The sequence below is a fragment of the Perognathus longimembris genome, chromosome 7, assembly GCF_023159225.1.
Source record: "Perognathus longimembris pacificus isolate PPM17 chromosome 7, ASM2315922v1, whole genome shotgun sequence".
NCBI classification, from domain to species: domain Eukaryota; kingdom Metazoa; phylum Chordata; class Mammalia; order Rodentia; family Heteromyidae; genus Perognathus; species Perognathus longimembris.
In genome coordinates this window covers 28,352,625-28,376,261 of record NC_063167.1, presented here as the reverse complement: position 1 = coordinate 28,376,261, position 23,637 = coordinate 28,352,625, and the positions used below count along the sequence as shown (strand labels likewise).

General features: G+C 49.8%; 1 protein-coding gene across 1 annotated transcript; it reads right to left on the bottom strand.

Moving 5' to 3' along the window:
- Positions 1–4,833: 4,833 nt before the first annotated feature.
- Tie1 (tyrosine kinase with immunoglobulin like and EGF like domains 1) lies at positions 4,834–23,281 on the bottom strand. Its single transcript, XM_048351071.1, has 23 exons — positions 23,127–23,281; positions 19,468–19,785; positions 19,276–19,386; positions 18,288–18,443; positions 18,000–18,131; positions 17,715–17,855; positions 17,370–17,498; positions 16,424–16,569; positions 16,019–16,163; positions 13,810–13,968; positions 13,519–13,656; positions 13,024–13,320; positions 11,956–12,246; positions 11,487–11,677; positions 9,068–9,278; positions 8,802–8,912; positions 8,410–8,600; positions 7,895–8,008; positions 7,722–7,792; positions 6,353–6,393; positions 6,174–6,270; positions 5,959–6,058; positions 4,834–5,046 (listed from the first exon to the last, which is right to left on the bottom strand). The coding sequence occupies exons 1-23, from the start codon at positions 23,182–23,184 to the stop codon at positions 4,975–4,977; spliced, it is 3,420 nt and encodes a 1,139-aa protein (XP_048207028.1). The 5' UTR covers positions 23,185–23,281; the 3' UTR covers positions 4,834–4,974.
- Between the last annotated feature and the right edge of the window lie 356 nt (positions 23,282–23,637).

The window sequence follows — 23,637 nt, the reverse complement described above, 5'->3', positions numbered from 1 at the left end:
TTGGTCTCCAACTATCATCCTCCTAAGCTCTATCTCCTGAATAGCTGGGATCATAGGCATGTACTGACATACCTGGACCCTGTATTTTGCTTTTTGAGATTGAGTCTCCTCTGTTACCTTTTACTAGACTAGTCCCAAACTTAAGTCCCTCCTACTTCTTCCTTTAAGTATAGGCATGAGCAATCAGCCCTGCTAGTGATCAGAAACAGTTTGTTTCTGTTGTTTGAAGAAAGGAGAGGAGAGCCTTTGTGCATGATCTTGATAGGAGGAAGTTAAAGAGCTAAATTTGCCAAATTGAAAGATGGACAAGGAGGAGAGACAATAAGAGAATGACAGACTATGGCTTGAAAAGAAAAATTGTAAGTGGCGCTGTGGCTCAAGTGGTAGAGTGTTAGCCTTGAGCAAAAGCAGCTCAGGGACAGCACTTAGGCCTTGAGTTCAAGCCCCAGTACTGGCAAAAAAAAAAAAAAAAAAAAGAAAGAAAAGAAAAGAAAAAATGTTAACCAGCAAGAAACTCCAGATAGAAGGACCGCCTAAGGGAAATTTAGAACAGTAATAACCAGGGCTTAGTTTTAAGTTTGTTCCCTACTCTGTGATTGCTTAGCTTCCTCACAGTGCGCCCAAACATTCAGTGACAGTGTTCTGTACCTAGAACCTTGAGTTCCTGATGCCTTAGGAACCAAGGAAAGGAAGATATGACCACCTGTGGAGTTGAGAGAGGGTGGTAGCCACAAAAGTTTAGCACAAGAATGCAGATGGAGGAGTAACTTCAAGGAGGGTTCTGATAACAGCAGAGGGGCCAGGTGTGATAATGCACATCTGTCATTCCAGCCCTTTGGAGACTGACATAGGAGGCTCAAGAGTTCAGCGCCAGCCTGGGCTACAAAGCAAGACCTCATCTCAAACAAGAAATCAGAAAAAAAAAAAAGAAAAAAAAAGCAGAGGAGTACATAGATTTCCCAGAGGATATAGAATAGGGACCAAACACCCTAATTAGATATAAGTGGAAAAAGTGACCCCAAAGAGTCTTGAGAAGTTCGGGTTACATGCACAAAAATCTTTTCTGCTTCTTCTGAGTCTACACAGATTTTGGGGGTGTTTTTTATATGTCAATAACCAAGCTATGCTTCTCTTCTGGCTAGAGGAGCTGTGAATATTCCAGAAGGGATGGTTAAATCTCTCCTGCTGGGGCAGAAGCTGAGTCAAAGTGGGCATTTCTCCTTCCTTATCTTCCATAAAGAAACTTTTTTTGCCTCTCCCTTTTTTTGTGCCAGTCCTGGGACTTGAATTCAGGACCTGGGGCATTGTTCCTGGGTATTTGTGCTCAAGGCTAGCACTCTACCACTTGAGCCACAGCTCCATTTCTGTTTTTTTCTTGACAGTTAATTGAAGATGAGAATTTCACAGACTTTTCTTCCCTGGGCTGGCTTCCAACAGTGATCCTCAGATCTCAGCCTCTTGAGTAGCTAGGATCATAGACGTGTGCTATTAGTGCCTGGCTTAAAAAGAAGCATTTGCTACATGTCAGCAGTGTGCTACTGCACTGTCCCATTCCATCACACAATAACTATTTGGTGCGCTGGTCCTCACTTTCCAGAAGAGAAACTGAGGCTTAGAAAGAATAAACATCTGCTGGGCGTCAGTGGCTCACTCCTGTAATCCTACTCAGGAGGCTAAGATTTGATAATTGCAGTTCAAAGCCAGCCCAGGCAAGAAAGTCCGTGAGACTCTTATCTCCGATTAACCACCAGAAAACCAGAAGTGGCACTGTGGCTCAAATGGTAGAATGCTAGCATTGAGCTGAAGAGCTCAGGGACAGCACACAGGCCCAGACTTCAAGGCCCATGACTGACAAAAAAAAAAAAGAAGAGGAAGAAGAAGAAGAAGAAGAAGAGAGAGAGTAAAAGTCATACAAAGTCACTATTAAAGGGTAGAGCTGGGATTTGAATTCAGGTCTGAAGCCTCTTTTTATTTATTTTTTAACCACCTTGTAGCTGTTTTGTCCATTCTATTCACTTGTTTCATGGCATGTGCCTGGCACAGGGCCTGATGTGAGTCTTTTCCACAATGGGCATCAGGAAGGGTGTAATGTTGCTAAAATAAGAAAAGGACCAGTAGTTGCCCATTAGTAGTCCTGAGAGAGAGGGAGAGGGAGATGGAGACAGAGACGAGACAGAGACAGAGAGAGCACTTCATGGGTGTAGCCTATCAGCCCTCTGCTCTCTGTTCTGTTTTCCATGAGACATCTTAGCCTCTGAGCTGCCTTTAGTTAGGCTGCTGGCATCTTTCCAACCCCTGAATCCCAGGCCTGCCAAAGAAAAAGGAAGGCTCACCCCACTGCAGCCAGCTTCGGGTTTGCCTGGAGAGGGCCTGGGGTGAGATAAGAGGATGAATAGACCATGGGGAGGGGCTTAGGCTGTCCAGAAGGGCCTGCAGGAAATAACCCCTTCCTTGGGGGAGAGGGGAATGAATGAGTCAGGGCTGACTTCCGTTTTTTTTGTGGCCAGGATAGGCTGCAGGGAAGCCTCTCCAGCCAGGTGCCTACGAAGCTTGCCTTTCCCAGCTGCCTCCCCAGCCAGACTTTTCCTCTGGCATTTGCTGTCAGTTTCTCTTGGAATAAGCTTGTGTGGCTATGCTAGTCTCCCACTGCAACCCCTTTCCCGGCCCTGGTCATCTCCCAAGAGAATTGGGCCTATGAGTGAAGCAGTGGGAACTGAAGCTGGAACAGGGTGGGGTGGGGGGCAGGCAAGGCTGAGAATGTCAACTATGGCCCATGCCTGAAACCGGGTTCTGGGTCTGCAGTGGGGTTTGGGTGCCACTGTGGGGCTCTTCTGTGTGTGTGTGTGTGTGTGTGTGTGTGTGTGTGTGTGTGTGTGTGTGTGCCCTCAGAATTGTTCCCATAGTATTTTGTGTGGGATCAACGTATTTGTGTTGGATTTGACAATTTACTATACTCAAGTCTGGCTCTTTCCCACTGGGCTTAGAAGCTGAGAATGCTGAGAAACAGCACCATACTGTGGCTAAGAGACTGGGGAACCAGAATATCCAGGTTTGATACTAGTCCTGCCATTTGCTAGCTGTCAGACAGAGCCAAGTTACTTAAGCTCTCTCTTTCTCTGCTGTAAAATGACAATGATGATGATGATGATGATACTTCCCTAATAGAATTGTTGATGGAATGAATTAATATCTACAGAGTGCTAGAAACAGTGGTTGGTATTGAAGCATCATGTAAGTATTAGCTTTTTAAAGAAATTTTAGATTTCTCTCATCACTCACGAGTTGCAGCTTGCAGCAGTGGCTCCAGTGTGAGGGACCTATGGCCATCCAGGGACTGGCCTCATACTATAATCCTCTGATCTCCACTTCCTGAGTAGCTGGGATTTTAGGCATGTGCTACTTGGTTTTTGTTTGCTTGGTTGTTTGTTTTCTTGAAGCAGGGTTGTCTCTGTAGCCCAGGCTAGTCTCCAAGCCATGATTCTCCTGCTTCAGCCTCCCAAGTGCAGGGATTTACGGGCATGCACCGCCACACCCAGCAGTATTATCTGTTTTTATTCTTTTAGTGACTGACATCTATCCAGTCATATAAACAGAAGCATGGCAGTAGTCATAGAGGTAAACAAGCCCAGGGACACACAGTGTGGGACTGGCTTTGGGATGGGGAGCAAGAATCCAGGAGGGGAGCCAAGCTCCTCCCAGAACATCATGAGATCCAGAGGAAGGCAAAGGAATCTTACTGTGGCTATGACATGGGGAGTGGCCTCTGCCTTCCTCTTTTTGAAACCATCCATCAGTCAAGAGGTAAGTGGCTACCCAGATAGGCAAAGCTGCCTAGAGGCACCAGGAAGATAAGAAACTAGAGACAGGTCACAGTATGTCTGATGCTGCGTATTGGTTTTATTTATTTATTTTTTTTTGCGCTGACTCGTTTATTCAGAAAATGAGCTGTTCTTTTACATGGGCCCTGCGTATTGGTTTTAGCTGAGGCCAGGCTCCAGCCAGTCCTGGCATGGCTTGTGTTTGAACAGAGCAAAGAATCCAAGGTTGGCAGCTACCCAGAGATACAAAGGAACATGTTGGTGAGGAGGCTGGAGAGCAGGCAGGGAGCAAGGGACAAAATTGGACCTATGATTGGGACAGAGGTAGGGGACTAGTGGTGTCTGTATGCAGAGTCCCCCAGAACATCTCCTACCCATCATGGAGAGACAATGTCCTCCAAGTGCCCGGGCCTTAGACAGCATGTCCATGGACAGTGTTTGTTTTCCTGTGAAATCCAGTTCCTTTGGTATTTAGCTCCTCCCACCCACTGGCCATCAGTAAAAGGCAGACATTGACTGGAGCTTTTCAGAGCATTTATTTTTTCTGAGTACAAGGCAGTGAAGGAGGAGTCGCTGAATCAGACATGTTAGTGGAATGCATGCTATCTTAGGCAAAGGAGCTGAAGTAGAGGCTTAGTTGTAGGGATCAGCAGAATGGGAAGCACATATATGGGAGCAGATACATGGGAAAGAAGGGTGTGAAGGGTAGCCATTAGAGCAGCTATAAGGGATGAGGGGACCCTGTTCTTCTCAGCTGCTTCCTTCTGGGTCTTCTCTCTCTCTTCTTTTTTTTTTTTTTTTTTTTTTTTTTTGGCCAGTCCTGGGACTCAGGGCCTGAGCACTGTCCCTGGCTTCTTTTTGCTCAAGGCTAGCACTCTGCCACTTGAGCCACAGTGCCACTTCTGGCTATTTTCTGTATATGTGGTGCTGGGGAATTGGACCCAGGGCCTCATGTATACGAGGCAAGCACTCTTGCCACTAGGCCATATCCCCAGCCTCTCTCTCTCTTTTTTTTTTTTTAATGCCTTAAATTAAAATAGTTCCTTGAGGCAGCTAATATCCAAAGCTAGAAGGGTCAGAAGACACAGGTTGGAGGGCAGTTTGCTCTGGCCAGCAGAGCCAGGTTCTGGCAAGAGGCAGGGTAGTTCAGGGTAGTTCAGGCCTCTTCAGCTGTGGCATCAATGCCTGCGTAAGTGAAGTTCTCAAATAGCGACATGTTCACATAGGCCTGGGGACAAAGCAAGCATCAGTGTGAGCCACTTCCGGCTTCAAACTCTTTGACTTCCATGTAGTTGGTACTGATTTGAACAGATTCAAGTTGGCCCTGTGACCAAGGGTGGTCCATGCTAGCCCAGAGCAGTGAGGGTATCAAACCATAGCTGGGAATCTCAAGTGAGAGGCCCTAGACACAAGTGTTAGATGAGGCCTTTCTATGCACTCATCCCATCAATTATTTGCTCATTTATGTACTCATTCATTTGCTTAGTTACCTATTCTAAGGCCATTGTTGACAATTCTCTCATTTATATGACTGCTCATTAATTCATCTTAAGATGAATATTACTTAGACTCTCATCATATGAAGAAGTGTTTCCATCTTTACTCATTTTGATATATTTCTCCATACATTTATTCGGTAAGTGACTTAGTCACATGGTTGGTTATTCGATTCCATTATTAAGTTGTCCACTTATTCACAAGATTATTATATTATCTACCTGCTGACTCCACTCATTCATTGGAGCCTTTCCTGTATCATTCATTCACCCATCCATCCTTGGTGAGTGGGCCATTCATGCACTTTTCTCTGGCTCTGTGCCAGGCAAGAAGAACAGTCCCAGATGACAATGTGCTGATGCCCTCAGCAGAGGAGGACAAGCAGGTAGTTTGGGACTGTGGGCTGGGGGAGGGGGCTGATGCTGTGGTTAAACAGCAGTAGTCCTGGAAGGCTGTAGAAGGGGCCCAGTATCTAACCCAGCTAGGCCTGTAAGAGGGTTGAGTTCTGGCGCTAGTCCAGCTGTGATGATGGCTTCAGCTGAGGGAGTTTGGGTGAGCAGTGTGGTAGGGTTGGGGACACAGTAGCCATGCACTCTTGTGAGCTTGGTGAGCCCCCCCGCCCCCACCTTGCCTAGCCCCTCACCTTTCTAGCTTCTAGCATGCGGCCCAACTGAAGTGCGATCTGAGCGAAAGGAGGGCGCTCATAAGGACGGTCCCGCCAGCACTGGCGCATCAGCTCGTACCTGCAGACAAGCATTGAGAGTGAGAGTCAAGCCACTGTCACCAAGTGGGGTCACAGGGCTCCAAATCAATGTCACTCATCACAGAGTCCTAGAGCTCAAGGGCGAGGTGGCTCACACTTCATCATCACAGTTTCGAGGCTGCTCCATGCGGTAGCCCTGGGGCAGCTTTTCATAGAGCTCAGCACAGGTCATGCCACAGTAAGGGGTACCTCCTGCAGGAGGAACAAGACTTCTTCAGTCCAGGGGGACCCCTTGGTAAGGTGGGGGTGCTCTGGAAACTGGGTGGGGACTCACCAAGGCTCACTATCTCCCAGAGGAGGACTCCAAAGGACCAACTGAAATGAGAAGGATAGACTTGATTGCCTTCCAAGCCGGCAGCCCAGTAGTTTAGTCTGTATCTATCCAGGATGTGCAGCCCTTTCCAGACCCTGCAGGTGTCTACTCTGCAAGCATCTGGCCTTGACCAGCTGCCATCCATTAATATTCCTTCCTAACCTTTCACCTTGGGTTTAACTTTTTTTTTTTTTTTTGGCCAGTCCTGGGCCTTGGACTCAGGGCCTAAGCACTGTCCCTGGCTTCTTCCCGCTCAAGGCTAGCACTCTGCCACTTGAGCCACAGCGCCGCTTCTGGCCGTTTTCTGTATATGTGGTGCTGGGGAATCGAACCTAGGTCCTCGTGTATCCGAGGCAGGCACTCTTGCCACTAGGCTATATCCCCAGCCCCTGGGTTTAACATTTTTATTGAGTACTTTATTGAATACAGTCCATGCACTGATTATTTAATACATATGTTCATTTAACTCTCAAACCAACTCTATAATAAAGGCTCTATTGTTATCGTATTTTACAGATGAAGAAAGAGAAGCACCAATAGATTAGCTAACTTGCCCAAGGTCACACAACTGACAAGTGGCAGGGCAGATATTCAAACCGAGTCTGTCTCCAAAACCCTTGTTCTTAACTACATCTCACATAGTAAAGAACTCTATGAAGGTATACATCAGGGCCAAGGCTAAGGCCAAGGCCAAGGCAAGGAGTTCTAGTAGGGGGAGGGGATTTAGGAGGTCTTAAGGCAGAGCAGAAAGTAGGCATGTGGTGGTCAAAGGGGCAGTCAGGATGGGGGACAATGAACAGGACAGGGCAGGCCAAGTGAAAGGGTTAAGAGCTTGGGTAGAGTATAAGACAAAGCTAGAAAGTTGGGCAGGTCAAGTTTTAGACTTGAGATGGACATTCTGGAGTCAGGAGGAACATGCCAAGATGGCTACCTGCTGTGAGGAACCCAGAAAAGGTTCGGTTGTGAGCTGGTAATGTACTCATGAAGTCATGAGTCTGCCCTGCAGGAGAAGATGAACACACTCCTCGAATGTTCTCTCCAGCTACTCAAGGGACCATCCCTAGTATCCCCTCAATCTCCTACACAAGCAAGATCCTAACCTGCCCCTACCTCAAAAACACCTTCCCTGATCAAACTTCCTTCCAGATGGTCCCCATCCAGTGTCTAAGGTGCTGGACTCTATGTAGGTATACTCAAGATGCATCTCTGTCTCACCTAGACCACACCCAACAGGCCTAGCCATGCCTTAGACTACTCAGCTGTGTCTATTTTATGCCTGAGTGATGTGTGTGGGTCAATGCCTCCTGCCCCTTCCCACCCCCACACTCACACATCACTCTTGGTGGTGTAGACACTGTAGTTCAGAGACTCAATGGCCATCCAGCGCACAGGGAGACGGCCCTGGGAGAGAACAGGGCTGGGGTCAGGTGTAGACAAAGGGTCTGACAGGTCTGAGGAAGGGCCAGGCAGGGGCTCCGAGGGGAAAGGTTGAATGAAACTTGCCATAGTCTTCTTCACATACACCTCCTCCCCTCGAGAAAGCCCAAAGTCTGCGATCTTGGAAGCCAGATTCTCTCCAACCAGCACATTGCGGGCAGCCAGGTCTCTGTGGATGAACTGCAGGTAAAGTCCAAAATCAGGGAAGGGAGGAAGAAGGGTACTACTCAAGGCGATCAGTCTGCAGTGGATTTTGTGCAGGGGCAGCTGTGGTGCCTTTAGGAAACTCCTGCCTTTGCTTTCCGTCCACATAGGTCTCCCAGACTGCTTTCTCTTGCCTAGGCCTCTCTCCTGGCCTCTCACCCACAGTTGTCCACTCAACAAAGCAGCTACGCCTTCTCCAGCCTGCCTCTCATGCTCTGTTCCTTCCTCCCCGCACTCACATGGCCCTTCAGTGGTCTAGAACCTGGAGTCATGCCCCTTTCACTGTTCCTCAGCTCTCCTACCCAGTAAAAGCCATTCATTTTGCCTCTTGAGATGGGTCCAGCCCCCCTGCCCCCCTCTCCCGCACTCACACACACCTGCTTCTCACTCAGGTACTGCATGCCATTGGCAGCATCGCTGGCAAAGCGCAGCAGCTGCCTGGAGCTAAGGGTGGAGGCTGTGCCATGCTCTCGGGCAAAAGCTGGGTCTGTCTCCAGGACCCGGCTCTTCCGTAGAAAATCTAGCAGGTTCCCATAGGGGGCATATTCGATAGCAATGTACAAGTAGCCTGGAAAGTGGGGAGACAGGGGTGGTGATTCAGAAAAAGACCATGTGAACAGCACCTGACGGTATGATATGGGGAATGTGAAGCATGCAGGAGAAGAGAGTGATGTGCAGCTGAGCAGCTCTTTTCATGCCACGGATGTAGGAGTAATGGCCGGTGATGGGGCTTTAGAAGAAAGGGGTAGGTGATGGGTGGAGGGTTCACCTCGGTTCTCACAGGCCCCCAAGAGGTTGATGATATTAGGGTGATGCCCCAATTTGCACAGAACTTCCAGTTCTCCTGCAAAGTCCCGATGGTCATTTTCCGAGGCATACTCTGTGTAAAGAGTCCAGTGTCACTCTTGGCACAAATAAGTGCCCTCCACATGGGCTGTGGAGGGGTAAAGGCAATTGCTGGTGGAAGCTAGGTGGGCCTGGGATTGTTGGGGGCACAGAGGGTCAGACTGGCAGTCAGGAATCACTCCCAGGTACCTTTGAGCATTTTGATGGCTGCGTTCATCTTGAGGCCATCCTTCTTGATCATGGCCCGGATGACTTGCCCAAAGTTCCCCTCCCCGATGAGATCCTCAAAGGTAATGTCTTCCCACTCAAGCACAGGGTAACTGAGGGGCTCTGGCTGAGGTTTTGGCCTTCGGGTCAGGGTCAAGGTCCCTGAGCTGAACTGCAGAATGGTCTCCTCTCCCTTCATGGGATGAGACAAATGAGTAGACATAAGAAACACAGGGACAGGAGGAGGCACAGATAGGCATGCACAGACAAATGGACAGAGGGCACCCTGGTGCTCAGTCTGGGACATGGAGACTTAAACTGACACAGAATCAGAGGTGAGAGAACCACAGGTGAGTGGTTGGCTGAGCAGGTATCTAAGAAGAGAAATGCTGAGGCCACAACCTGGAGGCCTAGAGTATGGAGCTCTGGAAGGTAGAACCAGGTCTAACTGCTGCTATGTGAGTCAATAGAAAGAAAGATTTCTTTTTTTTTTTTTTTACATTTAAAACAGAAAAGTACTGGAATGAGTTTTACTAGAAAGTAGTGAACTTCCCAATATTGTGCTAATCCTACAAGCCAGGCCCCCACCCAATTAGAAGAGGTGACAGCTTTGAGTACATTATTTAAGCATCTCCTATCTACTAAGCCCTGAGCTACTCAGAGCCAGTGGAGTTTTCTTCCCCATCACAGTAGAAGCAGAGATTACTTTTGTTCACCCACTTGGTATCTAGCCATAGCTCTAAAGTCAGGACCTGAAGACAGTGGGACTCTAACAAAGAGGAATGTCCAATGCCCTGGATGAAGTTGGAGGTCTGCCCGGGGCCAGGTTGCTGGCAGGACAGAGGCTAGCTGAACAGGACCAAGGAGCTGCAATATGAGAACCAGAAGGAGAATCAACATGAACCTTGTGGTGAGATGAAATCAACTGAAGCCCAGCTTGAGGGGCAAAGCTGGGGACATGAGTCCCGTGGATGTATACAAAACATGGACAGTGGAAGGCATACATCAGAATGCACCAGCACATTCTGTGGCCTCACCATAAATAGGTGCATGCAGACAGAGCTACGTATGTACACTTATGAGGATTCTGAGGATGCACAAAGACACATTTATTATACATGGAGTACCCACCTTGGGATGAACATATGCACTGGCACACACACACACACACACACACACACATACACACTCCTGTCTACACATAGCTGTATGCAGGCACATATACCAGGGATGTATCTTGATATGCATTATGATAGTATGTGCATTAAAGGCTGCTTTCTTACCGCCTTCCCCCAGTGCTTATACCCATTACCCTCCCCCTAGTTCCCCTGTCAGTGGTGGCTTTCTGTGTGTGCTGACCTCAGATGCAGGGCCAACATAGTCTGAACAAAGAAGCCAATTGAAACTCTGGATGGATTTTTAAAGGCATGGCAGAGTCACTAGAGTTGTTGTTTGTTGTTGTTGTCGTTTGTTTGCTTTCTTTTTAATGCCAAAGCTTGGCTCCAAACATCAAGAACTAGACCTATGGGGCCAAGGGTAAAGTTCAGATCCTAAGTGACAACAGTAGGATCTGTTTAAAGGAGACAAGACCTGTATGATGAGCTGATATTGGGAGATGCTAGCCTCCCCCCCCTTCCTTCACCTTACATAAATATCTGACCCAAGAGCTAGAGGATTGAATTATAGGAGGACAGAAAACTCAGGCAAGTTAGCAGGGAATCCTGGACAAGAAAGCACATGCTTTTCTTCTCAGGAGTGAAGGCTGAGGTTTGGCACAATTCTACAGGGGCAACGCCAGCTGTATTTGGGGTCACAGCCCTATGCTGTTGCCCTCTGCAGAGGACAGGCAAGCACAGGGCAGTTTCTAAAGAGGGCTCTGAGATTTGGGGGGACGAAGGCTGGGGTAAGAGCCTGAGTGTCCTGTTGGCAGGAAGCCATATCAGGCACAAATGTGTGCAGGCAAGAGGCTGGCTCCCAAGGGGGGGGGCCTGTGAGATCAGAAGCCAGCGTGGACCCAGTTGCTCCTCTAGGATATTCCACGCGATCTAGGCTGGCAGCACTCCCATGGGAAAATTAAAGAATGGGGAGGAGAATCTCAAATTAACCACATCCAAGCCTGAACTTGGCCGTGGTTGCAATACAGGCAAAACTGAGTTCTTTTGAACTGGAAATATTAAATAATTCACCACTAATGTAAATGGGCTCAAGTTGAGTTCCATTCTAGAGGAAGAAAGAAAATGGTATTTTTTCACTGTTGGGTGCAATCTTACACATGTAACATTAACACCTATGTTAGTGTACTATGTACAAGTACTTGTATATACATGGGCAGACACACACACACACACACACACACACACACACACACACACGCACGAAGGGCAGAGCCTAGGGTACTCACTGATCCTGACTGGTAGGTGAAGGTACGTCTCCGATGTAGGCAAGTTCTACGGATGCACACCAGGGCCAAAAGAGCAGCCAGGATGGTGAGGCAGGTGGCAGAGACAGAGCCTACCACAGCCAGGATTAGCTGCTGATCTAGGCCTTCTTCAGCTGCCCGGCTCTCTTGGACTGGGCCCTCACTCTGCAGTCCTGGACACAATGAGGAACAGTTTGAGGGATGCCTACGTTAAGGAATTCTAAGGCCACTCACAGAGGAAAAGATGAAAGATCTCAGCACTAGAACATGGGGAGGCCACTTGTATGAAGAGGCTAGGGGTGTCATGGGGAGCCATATGATTGTTCCAGCTAGCTCAGAGCTTGTGCCACTTGTTGGTTGGGGCCTGGGATGCCATAGCTCTAAGATAGGGAGTGAGGCAGAACTCGACCCATCCCAGGGCCCAGGAGTCCTTTGAACACTGCCCTCTCACCATTGCCCAGGGTGGACTCTTCTACTGTGTTGCTCCAATCTCCAAGACCCTGCACACTGGCTCGCACACGGAAGAGGTAGCGTGTGCTGGCATTGAGGCCACGGACAATGGTACTTGTCTCCTCTGGCCTGTCCACATCCATCCATAGAGGGTCTCCTGAGCCTCCGGCCACTTGAACTTCCACAATATACTTGGATATTGGCCCAGAGAGGGCCTCTGGTCGCTGCCATGTCAGCTGGATCTCCGAGTCAGAGAGGGCTTGGGCCTGGAGGTGCCGGGGGACTGGAGATCCTAGGGAGAGGGGAGTGAGAAGGCAGGGCTAGACTGGGCCAGCTATGTAGCTGAGAGGTCATTCGCGTTCATTCCACCATGCCAGGGCCACTATGCCCCCTGCCCCTGTGAACCCCAGAATGGAAGCCACACTGGTACCTTCTTCCATCTTTTTTTTTCTTTTTGCCAGTCCTGGGGCTTGGACTCAGGGCCAGAGCCCTGTCCCTGGCTTCTTTTTGTTCAAGGCTAGCACTCTACCACTTGAGTACCACTTCCAGCCTTTTCTGGTTATGTGGTGCTGAGGAATTGAACCCAGGGCTTCATGCATGCTAGGCAAGCACTCTACTGCTAAGCCACATTCCCAGCCCTAAAGAAGATTTTTGTTTTTTGCCAGTTATGGGGCTTGAACTCGGGGCCTGGGTGCTGTTCCTGAGCTTCTTTTTGCTCAAGTCTATTGATCTACCACTTGAGCCATAGCTCCATTTCCTGGATGAAATCTTTATCGCTAGGCTACATTCAACCTCATGATGCTTCTTCCTTGAATTCCTGTATCTCTGTTCTTCCCTATGTCCCCCCAAGCCCTACCACCCATTCATTACTCTTGGGCTCACATAAACCATGACTTTCCCATCTCATATGCTCTGGTGATGGATTCATCCTCCCCATGTTCCATGCCCTCTCTGACCCCTGCATTGTCTCCATGTCCACCTGGTCTGGAACCTCCAGTCTCTCTTGGGTCTCCTGTGTCTTTGTGTTCCCTGTCCTCATCCCCAGCCCATTACCTCACCCGGAGCATACCAGTGGGGGGCAGAAGCACGTGTGCAGGGGGTGAGGCAGGACCCAGGAGGGTGCAGTGGTAGAGTCGCACATCCAGCTGGTAGTGGGTGCCAGGTGTGAGTCCAGTCAGCAGCGCAGTACGGGCTTGGGGGGACGAGACATTCTCCCGCCGCTCCTGCCCCCGTGCTCCATCCCACAGACGCAACAGGAAACCATCGCCCACCAGTGGCCCCGGTACCGAGGGTAAGGACCAGCTCACTCGTAGCCGGTCAGGGCCCTCCACCTGCCAGCCCTCCAGCCATGGCTGCAACGAGGGCTCTGGGGCCAGAGGTCAGGGGTCAGAGCTGTCAAATGCGTTCTTGGGGCTGGATGGGCCAATGATTCCCAGTGGGCAGGGTAGGACAAGCTCTAATAGGGTAAGGAGGGGTCCCCATGATGGATACCATATGACAACTGTAAGTGGACAGGGCAGTCGCCCCTGAGGGAGCTAAGGAGGGATGAATCTTGGCCTCTCACCAGGACAATCTGTGGTCATGAGGGTAGGAGGCCCCCAGGCCCCCTCTCCCCCTTCTCCTGGCCGGCTTAGCTGTACACGGACACTGTATCCTGTCTTCGGCCTCAGATTCATTAATGTGACATTCTCACTGGGGTCCACTGTGGGTAGAGTGTGCCACACATGTTTAGTCCCAGCTGCTTTCTGATGCCACCATTCCCCACCCCCTACTCCATCCTCCCTCCCTTTCCATTCTCACCTTATCCTCCCACTTCCCCCAAGCTCCATACTTCCCCAGCATTCTCCCCACTCACCCACAATGGCAGACCAGGCCATTGTGCTGTCCTGGGGTCGGTAGTGCAGGCGGACAGAGGAGATGGGTCCATCGCCAGAGAATGAGACCAGTGGAGAGACCACGAGCTGGCGGCTCTGCTTGGCCAGGAGCCGAGGTGCTGTCAAGGGCACTGGAGGTACTGCCAGGAGACTCAGGGTAAGACTCACTGTGATTTGGGTTTTGGACAACTCTCTACCTTGGTTTGGATCTGGAGCTCCTCTGGACTAGATGGGAAGAGACCAAGTTCAAGAGATGCTGGGAGTGACTAGGGCTCAAGGACATAGTCCTCATGCCTACACAGCCAGGTGAGCACAGGACACAGCCTTAAGGATGCAGGTAACTCAAAAGATGTTAAGTGAGAGTGTGACACAGTCAGACAGGAGTTATGGAAGAGCACTGTGTCCACACAGTAGGATAGATGGAGGGTCTGGAATGCAAGGCAAGGGTGCTATCTGCTCTTACCCCACCGGCTGTGAAAGGTGCCGGAGTTGAACCATCTGTTTCATTCCTGATGCTCTGTCAGCCTGACCTCTAATTATCACAGATAGCATTTAGCTGGGGCTCACAGCTTCAGTGACGTAAATGGAAAACAGACTCAGAGACACTGAATAACTAAGGGCACACAGGAAGGTCTGAACAAAGTCCACCTGACCTGGACTCCTCAAATCAATTCTACCCCAGAACAGCTTTTGTATTCCTGGTGGGTTTCCTCCTTCCATGGTCACTGCCTCTATTCTGTCCTCAGCTTTTCTCTCCATATTATTGTATGAATGCCTTTGGTGTTCTTGCCTCTTGTAAAAATTTTCCATGCAGGGTATGAAGGAGCAAAGGCAGGCAGGCAGGTAGGCAGCAGGGAAGGAGGCAGGCAGGCCTGCCAAGGAGAACTGGAGATGCAGAGTAGTGAGCTGAAGGAACATCAGGCAATCACAAGTGTGCTGGGAGCAGGTACAGATTTATCTGGGGAAATGAAGTACGGTTTGGATCCCGAGGAGCCCTGTAGTTCATGTTGTTAATGCAGGATCAGATGAATGGAGGTAGCTGGATTTAAGATGGGTCTCTGCATCGTATGCCACTAAACAACCATGCTGACTTTAGAAACAGACTTCCACAGAAAGAAAATACCTAACTTCATGGGGGTCCCACCAAACAGCTCTGGGGTCAGGAGAGGGGTCCTGACTGTAAAACACAAGTGGGCATTCCAAGGGTAGATGCCATTTTTAAATGACAATAACTATCAGTATACACTGAGCACATACCCTGTGTCAGATAGACATTATGTTAATTACTTAAATGTGTTATCTAGTTTAGTCCTAGACCAGGCCCTACCTAATGAGCCCTTTTAACAGTAAGTGAAATTAACTGAAAGTGACAAGGCTAGGAGTTCACGCTCAAACCCACCTCCAGTACTAGAGATTTAGAAACTCAAAGCTTGCTTGGAAAAATACTCTTTTCACTTGAGCCACATGCCCACTTCAGGAGCTAGGAATGTTTACAGAGAGAATCCCAGTCAAATGAAGGTGTGGGTCCAAAGCCTGGGATGACGAGTAGAAGAAAAAGACAAAGGCCCCTGATGGTGGAGCAGGGGGTAGGGTGGGGATGGTGAGATCTAAAAAGCCGAGTATGGGGGTGAGAAAGAAGTCAGTCCTTATAGAGAGGAGGTAGGGGCTGGCCGAGGGCAAGTAGAGGCTGATGGTGGTCAGGGGTGTGAGCTGCCCAGGGATTATGGTACTGAGGTGAAACAATGCATAGGTCTAGGAAGGGGTGCTCTATTCAGAGAGCAACCCTGGGTATTAGCAGTACCTTCCTTATTCATCTGGCTGACTGCACTGCAGGTACTTGCTCTGGAGAGCTAAGCACATGCTTATGTGGGATGATTCAGATAAGGAACAGTACGTTAGAGGCAGAGTTAAAAGTATACTGTGTGTGGTGGTGGGAAAAACATGGCTAGGCAGGAGGCAAGGCAAGTCTAGAGATATCCTCAGCTTCTGAGCCATGAGATATCCTTTCTAGATGGGACCAAGCTGGATTCCAGCCTTGACACTGCCCAGCCCAGATCTCTTGTCTTTGCCTAATGCTGGGTGGTGACCTGGATGCCCTTGACCTTTGGCGAGGATCCCTGATCTGACCAGCATCAAGTAGTGCCTGCTTTGCCCACTTTTCATCCTCCACGACCCTAGGATATCACTGACCTTTGACATTGACCTTGAATCGCCGGCTGTCTTGGCCACCAGATGTAGACACACGGCATTCCCACAACCCGCTGTCCCCAAGAGCCAAGCGGGGTACCTCAAACTCAGCTGTGGTCCTGTCTGGCTCCACAATGGATTTGGTAGGCTAAGAAAGACAAAGGTGTGGGGGGGGGGGGAGAACAGAAAATGTGCACCCATGAGGCAGACCTCAAGTCTTTCTGGACTATTGGTGAGATAGGAGCCCAGACACATCCTCTCACTGACCAGCCAGATCACATTTGAGCCGTGGCCAGGCCAGTAGGTAGAGCCTACAGAAAGTTCTGGAAGATTAGGGGACCGAGGAATCACTTATAAAACTGGTGGGATATGAGGCCGGGGGATGGGGTAGGGGGCATGAGGGCTGACCAGGAACACGGTGCCATCTGGCTTGCGTAGCTCTATGCTGCCCCGCACTGGGAAGGGGTTTCCTGCAGCTGCGCAGTTGATCTGTGGCATTGTCTCTAAGTTGAACTCCAGTTCTGAGGCCATGTTGAGGATCTGGGGGATCCGGTCTGGCATGAGAGAGAGGACACTCACTCTGGTGCTCCCATAAAGCAGACACCTGACTATGGAAGTGTACCTCCTTCTTTGCTCTGCATCTCAGTGAAGGCTGCAGCATCTGCCTAGGCACTTAAGCCTAGAAACCAGCAAGTCCTGTCCAATTGTAGCAGGTCTCAGGCCCAGATTGAATCAACCTCAGGATCCACCTCCCACTCCTCTCCTAACACACATCCTACAATCCCCTAATACTCACACACAGGCCTGCCACCCTGCTCATAGCCAAAGCAGTTCATGACTTGTACCTTTCTGGTCCCTGGCCACAGATTCTTGCTTCTGTACTTGGCCCAGGCATGAAAGGTTCTTTCTAACACAAGTCTGACCACCTTGTGTCCCTTCAACAGTTTTCATTTTCTCTTGTCATATTGAATGTGTAAATTCTTCGGCCACATAGTCAAAGCCAGTTCCTTAGTCTCTACTTCACTGTCCTGGGACCCAAACCTAAGTGTCAATGCCTGGGCTTTCTCTACATTCTTTCCTGGCCGTTTCTCTCTTGTCTTCCGCATCCAATCTCAGCTCTTCTTTCCTCCCAGAAGCCTTCCCTGACGCTTACATTGCTCTGGGTTTCCTTTGGCTCCGTACTCAGGGCTGCTATCTTCTGTGATGTGGGTGGCTGAATGGCTGCCAGACTATTTACTGCCTGAGGGCAAGACTTGGATAAATAACAAGGAAAGGAGGGGGAAGCCAGATCCAGGGAGGTAATTGGTGGAGGCTGCCTAGACTTGAGGGGTCTCAGAGACCCAGATGCTCATACCTGACTTCTCACAGTGAACTCCATGCCACCCGGAGGGGCAAACACAGCCACTGAAACGGTCACAAGTGCCACCATTCTGACACTGGCACTGGAGGCGGCAATCAGCCCCAAAATGACCAGGAGCACAGGCTGGGGAGAGATGAGCTGAGGTTAGAAGGAAGTTGCTGGGGGTGGGGGTGGGGAGGGCTGCGGCCAGGAGAGCACAGATGGGGCCTGGTTTGCATAATAGTCTGAGTGTAGAGAGAAAGTCAGTCAGGTGACTGGTGTGCTTGGTGTGTAAATCAGAGTCACAGTGAAGAGTCTGGGCCAAGCTAGTGGCTGTAGAGGCTAGGAGTGAGTCCATACCTTCCTGGCACTGGCTTCCTCTCCAGCCAGATCCACAAGAACAGCCATAGGGGTCCGGGAGGCAGAAAGTGAGGCCCCGGCAGCCTGCTGTACCTGGACATTGCTCCTGGCAGCTCTGCCCAAAACGGCCCTCTCTGCAGGCTAGAAAGAAGGCATGTGGGTATGCGGAACCCTGTTTAGCATCTAGCAGGCACCTTCACCCTCTAAACACCAATGCCTTGGTGCTAGGGCTCCCCTCAGTTGGGTATCCTTTCTTGCCTAGGTCTTAGCTGCCCTCCTCCTTACCCTGCTCACAGCGGGTACCGGTGAATCCAGGGGGACACACGCACTCGCCATCATGGTCGTGGCAGATACCTCCATGCAGGCAGCCTGGGCATTCTTTGGCACACCCTGGCCCCCAGCGTCTGGCTCCACAGCCTGGAGGATAATGACTTCAGCCACTGACCTTCACCTACTTGCCCACGTATCTGAAGACTGGGATAGCTCTGAGGACCCCAGGGATCCTTGGGAGCCCACAAGAAGTACCCACGGGGTTCATAGCCTCCCCCACCACCCATGACCTCTGCTCCTGACCCCGCACGATGAGCCGAAAGAAGGCGCTGCCTAGGGGACTAGCTTCCAGGTATGTGGCACTGTAGATGCCGCTTGATGGTGGCTGTACATTTTGGAGCTGCAGCAAGAACCTCCCATTCTGGGCTTCATGCCAGTCCAGGGTATGGAAATAGGATCCTGGTGTGTGTGAGGAGGGTGAGGTACAAATGGGTTAGGGGCCTCAGTACAGCAAGGTTAGGGGCCTCCCTCTGCCCATAGTCACATCTATGTGTCCCATGCATACTGATCAGATCTGAGAATAAAGCACCATGGGATGTTCGTAACCAAGCCAGAAAGCTGGGGAGCAGCCTCTTCTTTGTACTTAGGGAACCACACAGTGAATCACCAAGTTTGATTCAGTCTACTTCTTTCCCATGTTGTAAAACAAGCCAACCTCTCCCTATACCTACTGCCCTTGCCTTGACCTTAGCTTCCAGCTGCTTAGTACACAGACTCTGCTTCTATCCTGGATCTTTCTAAACAACATTCACTTTCTCAGCCCACAAGATTCTTGTATAACATTCCTCTGCACCCTCACCTTTCAAACTCACAGAGCTCTCCACTGCCCTCGGGACAAAATCTCAACGCCCTAGCAGTTATTTTTCTCCAGTTTAGTCCCCCACTCCGCCCTCAGCCCTCCAGACCTACACTCCATATTCTCCATACCCTGCCTGACCCCTAATGTTCCTGGAAGCCTGAATTGCTTGTTCCCTGCATGCAGCATCTGGTATTTCCAACCCTCCAGCCTTTGCTCTGGTCACTTAGGCCTCCTGGAATGACTTTCCTTCTTTCTTGCTTGCCTGGTTTGTCTTCCCACTTCTGAGCACTGTGCAGATGCCCTCTATGCTAGTGTTTTTCTCCCCTCAGGACCCACACTAATGAGCCAAGCGTTCAGTTCCTGCCCTGCCCCTTCTTGCATCTGGGTGGTCAGAAAGAAGCATCCACCTGCCCAACCCAATGCCCTTCTCACCGTTGTTCTTCCAGATGACATCCGTCTGCTTCTCCCGGTGCACCTGGGCAGAGAGCACAGCGGTGTCACCTTTGTTCACTGTGTGCGTGACCTTGTCTGGGAGCAGGTGGGCTGTGGATGGAGGGTGAGGTCAGTGTTTGGGGTAGGGCAGGCATCCTTCCTGGGACACTCCCCTCTGCAGGCCACACTCACCCCCAGGGCTGTTGTGCACATAGAGGACCCGCGTACGTCGGGCCCCCTCCCCGCCCAGGCAGGAGAAGACGCCCACCAGGTCGGAGGGCTTGGAGAAGCCCCGCAGTGTAACCTGGTGGGAGCCGTTGCGCACCACGTCCAGGGGCTGCCCCGGTGGGAAGGTGCGGACGATGCGGTCGTCCTTCTCCAGCAGCAGGGGTGAACTCCAGATGTCCGAGCCCCTACCCGCTCCAGCCTCCCCGGACACACAGGTCAGGAAGAAACGCTGTGGGTCAGTGAGGCGCAGGTTGGCCAGTAGTGTCAGGTCCGCTGCTGCACCTGGGCCAGGACAATGGTGACCACATGGTAGCTTGAGCCAATTCTCTAGCCTGAGAGCTTCCATGCCAGTTCTCTGATCTGCTCTAAAGGGGGATCCTCCCTTCTTCTTCCTGACACCTGCCTTCACCCCTTCCCTGCCAGGCTCACTGCCTCAGGTATATCGATCTCCCTTTTCTCCCCTTCTGGTACACTGGGGCCCTTTGCCCTGGAACAAAACCCAAACCATACAAATCTCTGGCTTCTGCATCAACAGGTGGCTTCTCTGGACAGACCAGCTTCCCCAGGGAATGATCTATAATCCCCATCTCTTCTCCTCCCTGTGAGGCCACCTGGCCAGGTTCCTCTTTAAAACTGCTCTGCCACATTTGCCTGAGAGCCATTTCTAGTTATTCCTACCAAGAGATGCAGGCTAGGACAAGCACGGAGACCACAGTGTTTCCTCCCTTGTCATTGTAGAAATGGAGAACTAGTTGATATGCTGCAGTTTCAGGTGGGCATGGAGCAGAAACAAAGCTGGCCCTGTCCCTCCCAGAGATACAGGGATGTCCTGGGGCCCAGATGGGGCAAGGTCTTTGCTTACACAGAACTCACTGCTTAGCTGGAGGGACAGACATGGACAGAGCTGGGAGCTGGGAGCAGAGAGAGAACTTACCCCAGCCCCAGGGAAGAGGAGGGAATGGGGGGTATATATCTTCAGAGATAAAACTTGAGGGTTTTGGAAACCCAGGCAAGATGCCATGGGTAAGGAGAATGAAGAGGAGAGGGGTACAGGTGGGAACAGGGCATTCTAGACATGGGGAGCAGCCTGGGCAAAGGCATAGCATGAAACTCACAGTATGTGGGGAGGGAGCTGTTCAGGTTTGGGTGACTGAAGCACAGCCTGCAGAGACCTTGAAGCTAGAGGCTGGCTAGTCTGTCTTAGCTTCATGACCCCACAGCTTCCAGCCCCCCCTAGCCTGTTAACTGTCTAGTCATTAATTAATTTAAAGGCCATGTAGCTTATTAGTTGCTATCCTTTCCATAAATATTTACTGGCCACCTACCAGATACCAAAAGCCTTTTCCCATTGTATCTTCATGGCCCTCTGTCAAAGGATGAGTCTTTCTATTTACAGGAATAATGATTATAATCCTACAAGCTTCCTTGAGCAAGTTCTTACACTTCTTGGGCTTTAACTGTCTCCTTGGAGTCAGTACCTGAGATAATCTTTCACCTGAATTACATTTCCACAGCATTTTCCAAATCTGCTGTGTTATCTGATGCAGGACCTGAGAGTGTGACTGCTACCTGAGAGTGTGACTAAAGAGTCCTCTCATACTCTCACTGTGAAACAATGGAAGTTTATTGGATGTCAGCTATGCACCTGGGCGCTTTACTGATGTTCTCTCATTTTACCATCTTGACTATCCTGGAAGGTCGGTGTTATTCAACCTGTTCCGTAGCCAGGAAAGGAAGGATCAGAGAAGTTAAGCAACTTGCCCAAGGCCATACAGTCAGTAGCTAGCACAGCCAAGTTGTCTGAATCTAAAGTCCATGTCATTGAATTTTCTGATGACTGAACCAACCAATCACAAATTTCTCCACTTTTGTTCAACCATCACCTGGATCATCCCAGCAAACACCCTCCTTGCTCCCAGCTCATCCTGAAAAATGATCCATCTGACTCAAAACCACTTGGTGAGTCAGGTGTTGGTGGCTGGCACCTGTGATGCTAGGTACCTAGGAGGCCGAGATCTGGGGATCACAGCTCAAAGCCAGTCCAGGCAGGAAAGTTTGTGAGACTTTTATTTCTAATTAACCACCCCAAAGCCAGAAGTGGAGCTGTGGCTCAAGTGGTAGAGTGCTAGCCTTAAGCAAAAAAGCTACAGCCTTGAGTTTAAGCTCCATGATGAACACAAGGAAGCAAACAAAAACCACTTTGTGACTCTTGCCTATAACATCCCATGGCTCCCCATTGGTCTCAGGAGAATGTGCATGCTCCTGAGCCTTGTGTGTTCACACTCTATCTCTCTGGCCACTTTACCTGCAGGAATCTTTTCTCCTATGTGCTTCCAAGCCTCTGACATTGCATTTATTATTTTGGCTTCCACCTTTTTTTTTTTTTAATTGTTGTTATAATGGTGATGTACAGAGGGGTTATAGTTACATAAGTTAGGTAAAGAGTACATTTCTTTTTGAACAATGTCACCCTTTCCCTTGCTCTCTCTCAGTTTTTCCCTCCCATCTTCACCCATAAGTTGTATATAGTTCATTTTCAATGTAGTGTCCAGTCAGTACCATTGCTGTCTTTTTTCACCCTTGTCGCTCCATTTCTGTGCCTTCTATTATACTCCCAGAGACATATAAACAAACAAACAAATAGAACAAAAAGAAAATAACAAAGAAGAAAAAGACTCTTGCTTTCATTTCCTGGAGTCGTTTCGTAAAAAATTACTTTGTATGATCAGATGCACATCAGCATTGTGCCTTTCTGTTCCTCTCCTAAGAGTATCCTCCTTTGGTCTCACCATGCCCCGCCCCCCATCTCCTCTTGTCTATCTTTGTTTAGCCCTCATCCTTTGGCCTGTGTTCCCCACTAGACCGTAAACCACTCAAAGGCAGCATCTGTGTTTTAGTTCTCCAGCCAGCAGACTGAAGAAATGAGCCCACTTATTCAGAAAGCTTTGTCAAGAGCCAGGTGCCAGACTGAGCATACTGCATACATTCTATTGGTTAAACTCTCTAACAGCCATAGGTCAGCATCACTGAAGGTCTAAAGGCTGCTGGCCTCTCAGCTAATGGAATATTGTTGGTGCTCAGGTTATGTTTTTCTAGCGAATAATTGAGCCCAACACACTCTAAGATGCACTGGAAACATCACAGGACTATTGACTACTCCCACTGACTCTGTTGTCCAGGGCTCAGTGGCTGTCCATACCCCTGCCCTAGGACCAGACTGCAGTGATTTCTAGCATTTGCCTCAGTTCTAACATCCTGACCTCACTTTCTGGCTGATTAAAGTCATGACAATGATGATAGAGTATCTTTTTTTTCTGATTTATTTTTATTGTAGTAAAATACACAAGCCTAGAATTTACCACCTTTGCCATTTGTAAATATATTGTTCAGTGTTATTAAATATATTCCTAACATTGTGCAAACCACTGCCCATCTCTTTAATACTTTTCATCTTGTCAAACAAACTACCCATTAAACAATAATTCCCCGTTTCCCCTCCCTAGCTCACGGCAACTGCCATTAGGTTCTGTGTCTCCATGATAAGACAGGGTTTCTCGAGGGGAAAATAAAGGCCTTGGGGTCTGCAAATAAGGTGGAGGGGGTAGGGGGGTGGGAAAACTTACCAACATGAGAGGCCAAGAAGAGAATGGGGAACAGGAAAAAGTAGCCCAGCCAGACCATACTCCAGAAACTGACCCAGGCCAGCCAGGACCACCTAGGCCTGGGCTCAGTTGCTGTGGTCTGAGTGCTTGGCCTGTGCCGATCAGTGTACCCTGGTGGTGGGGAGGAAAAGGAAATGAGGTGGCTTAGGTGGGAGGGGTGGTGGGAAAAGGGTGGAGGAGATTTGTCTTGCCTCCCAGTCTATAGGCCCCCCCTAGTCCAGCTCACACAAGGCTAGGGATGGGTGTGGCCTAGAAGACTCTAAAAGGAGCCTTTCCTCCACCTAAAACTTGGGGGTCGAGAGAAGGTGTGGTAAATACAGACCTAGAGAGGGTGGGGCAGATTTTCCCCATCCTTTTTCTCCCTTTAGCTGGGAGTCTTGCTGGCACACAGGAGGCAGGAAAGGGAGGAAGCCACTGGCTTCCGCCTATTGAGGAGGTTTGGAGGCAGGACATTGTCCTATGATCCCCCCCT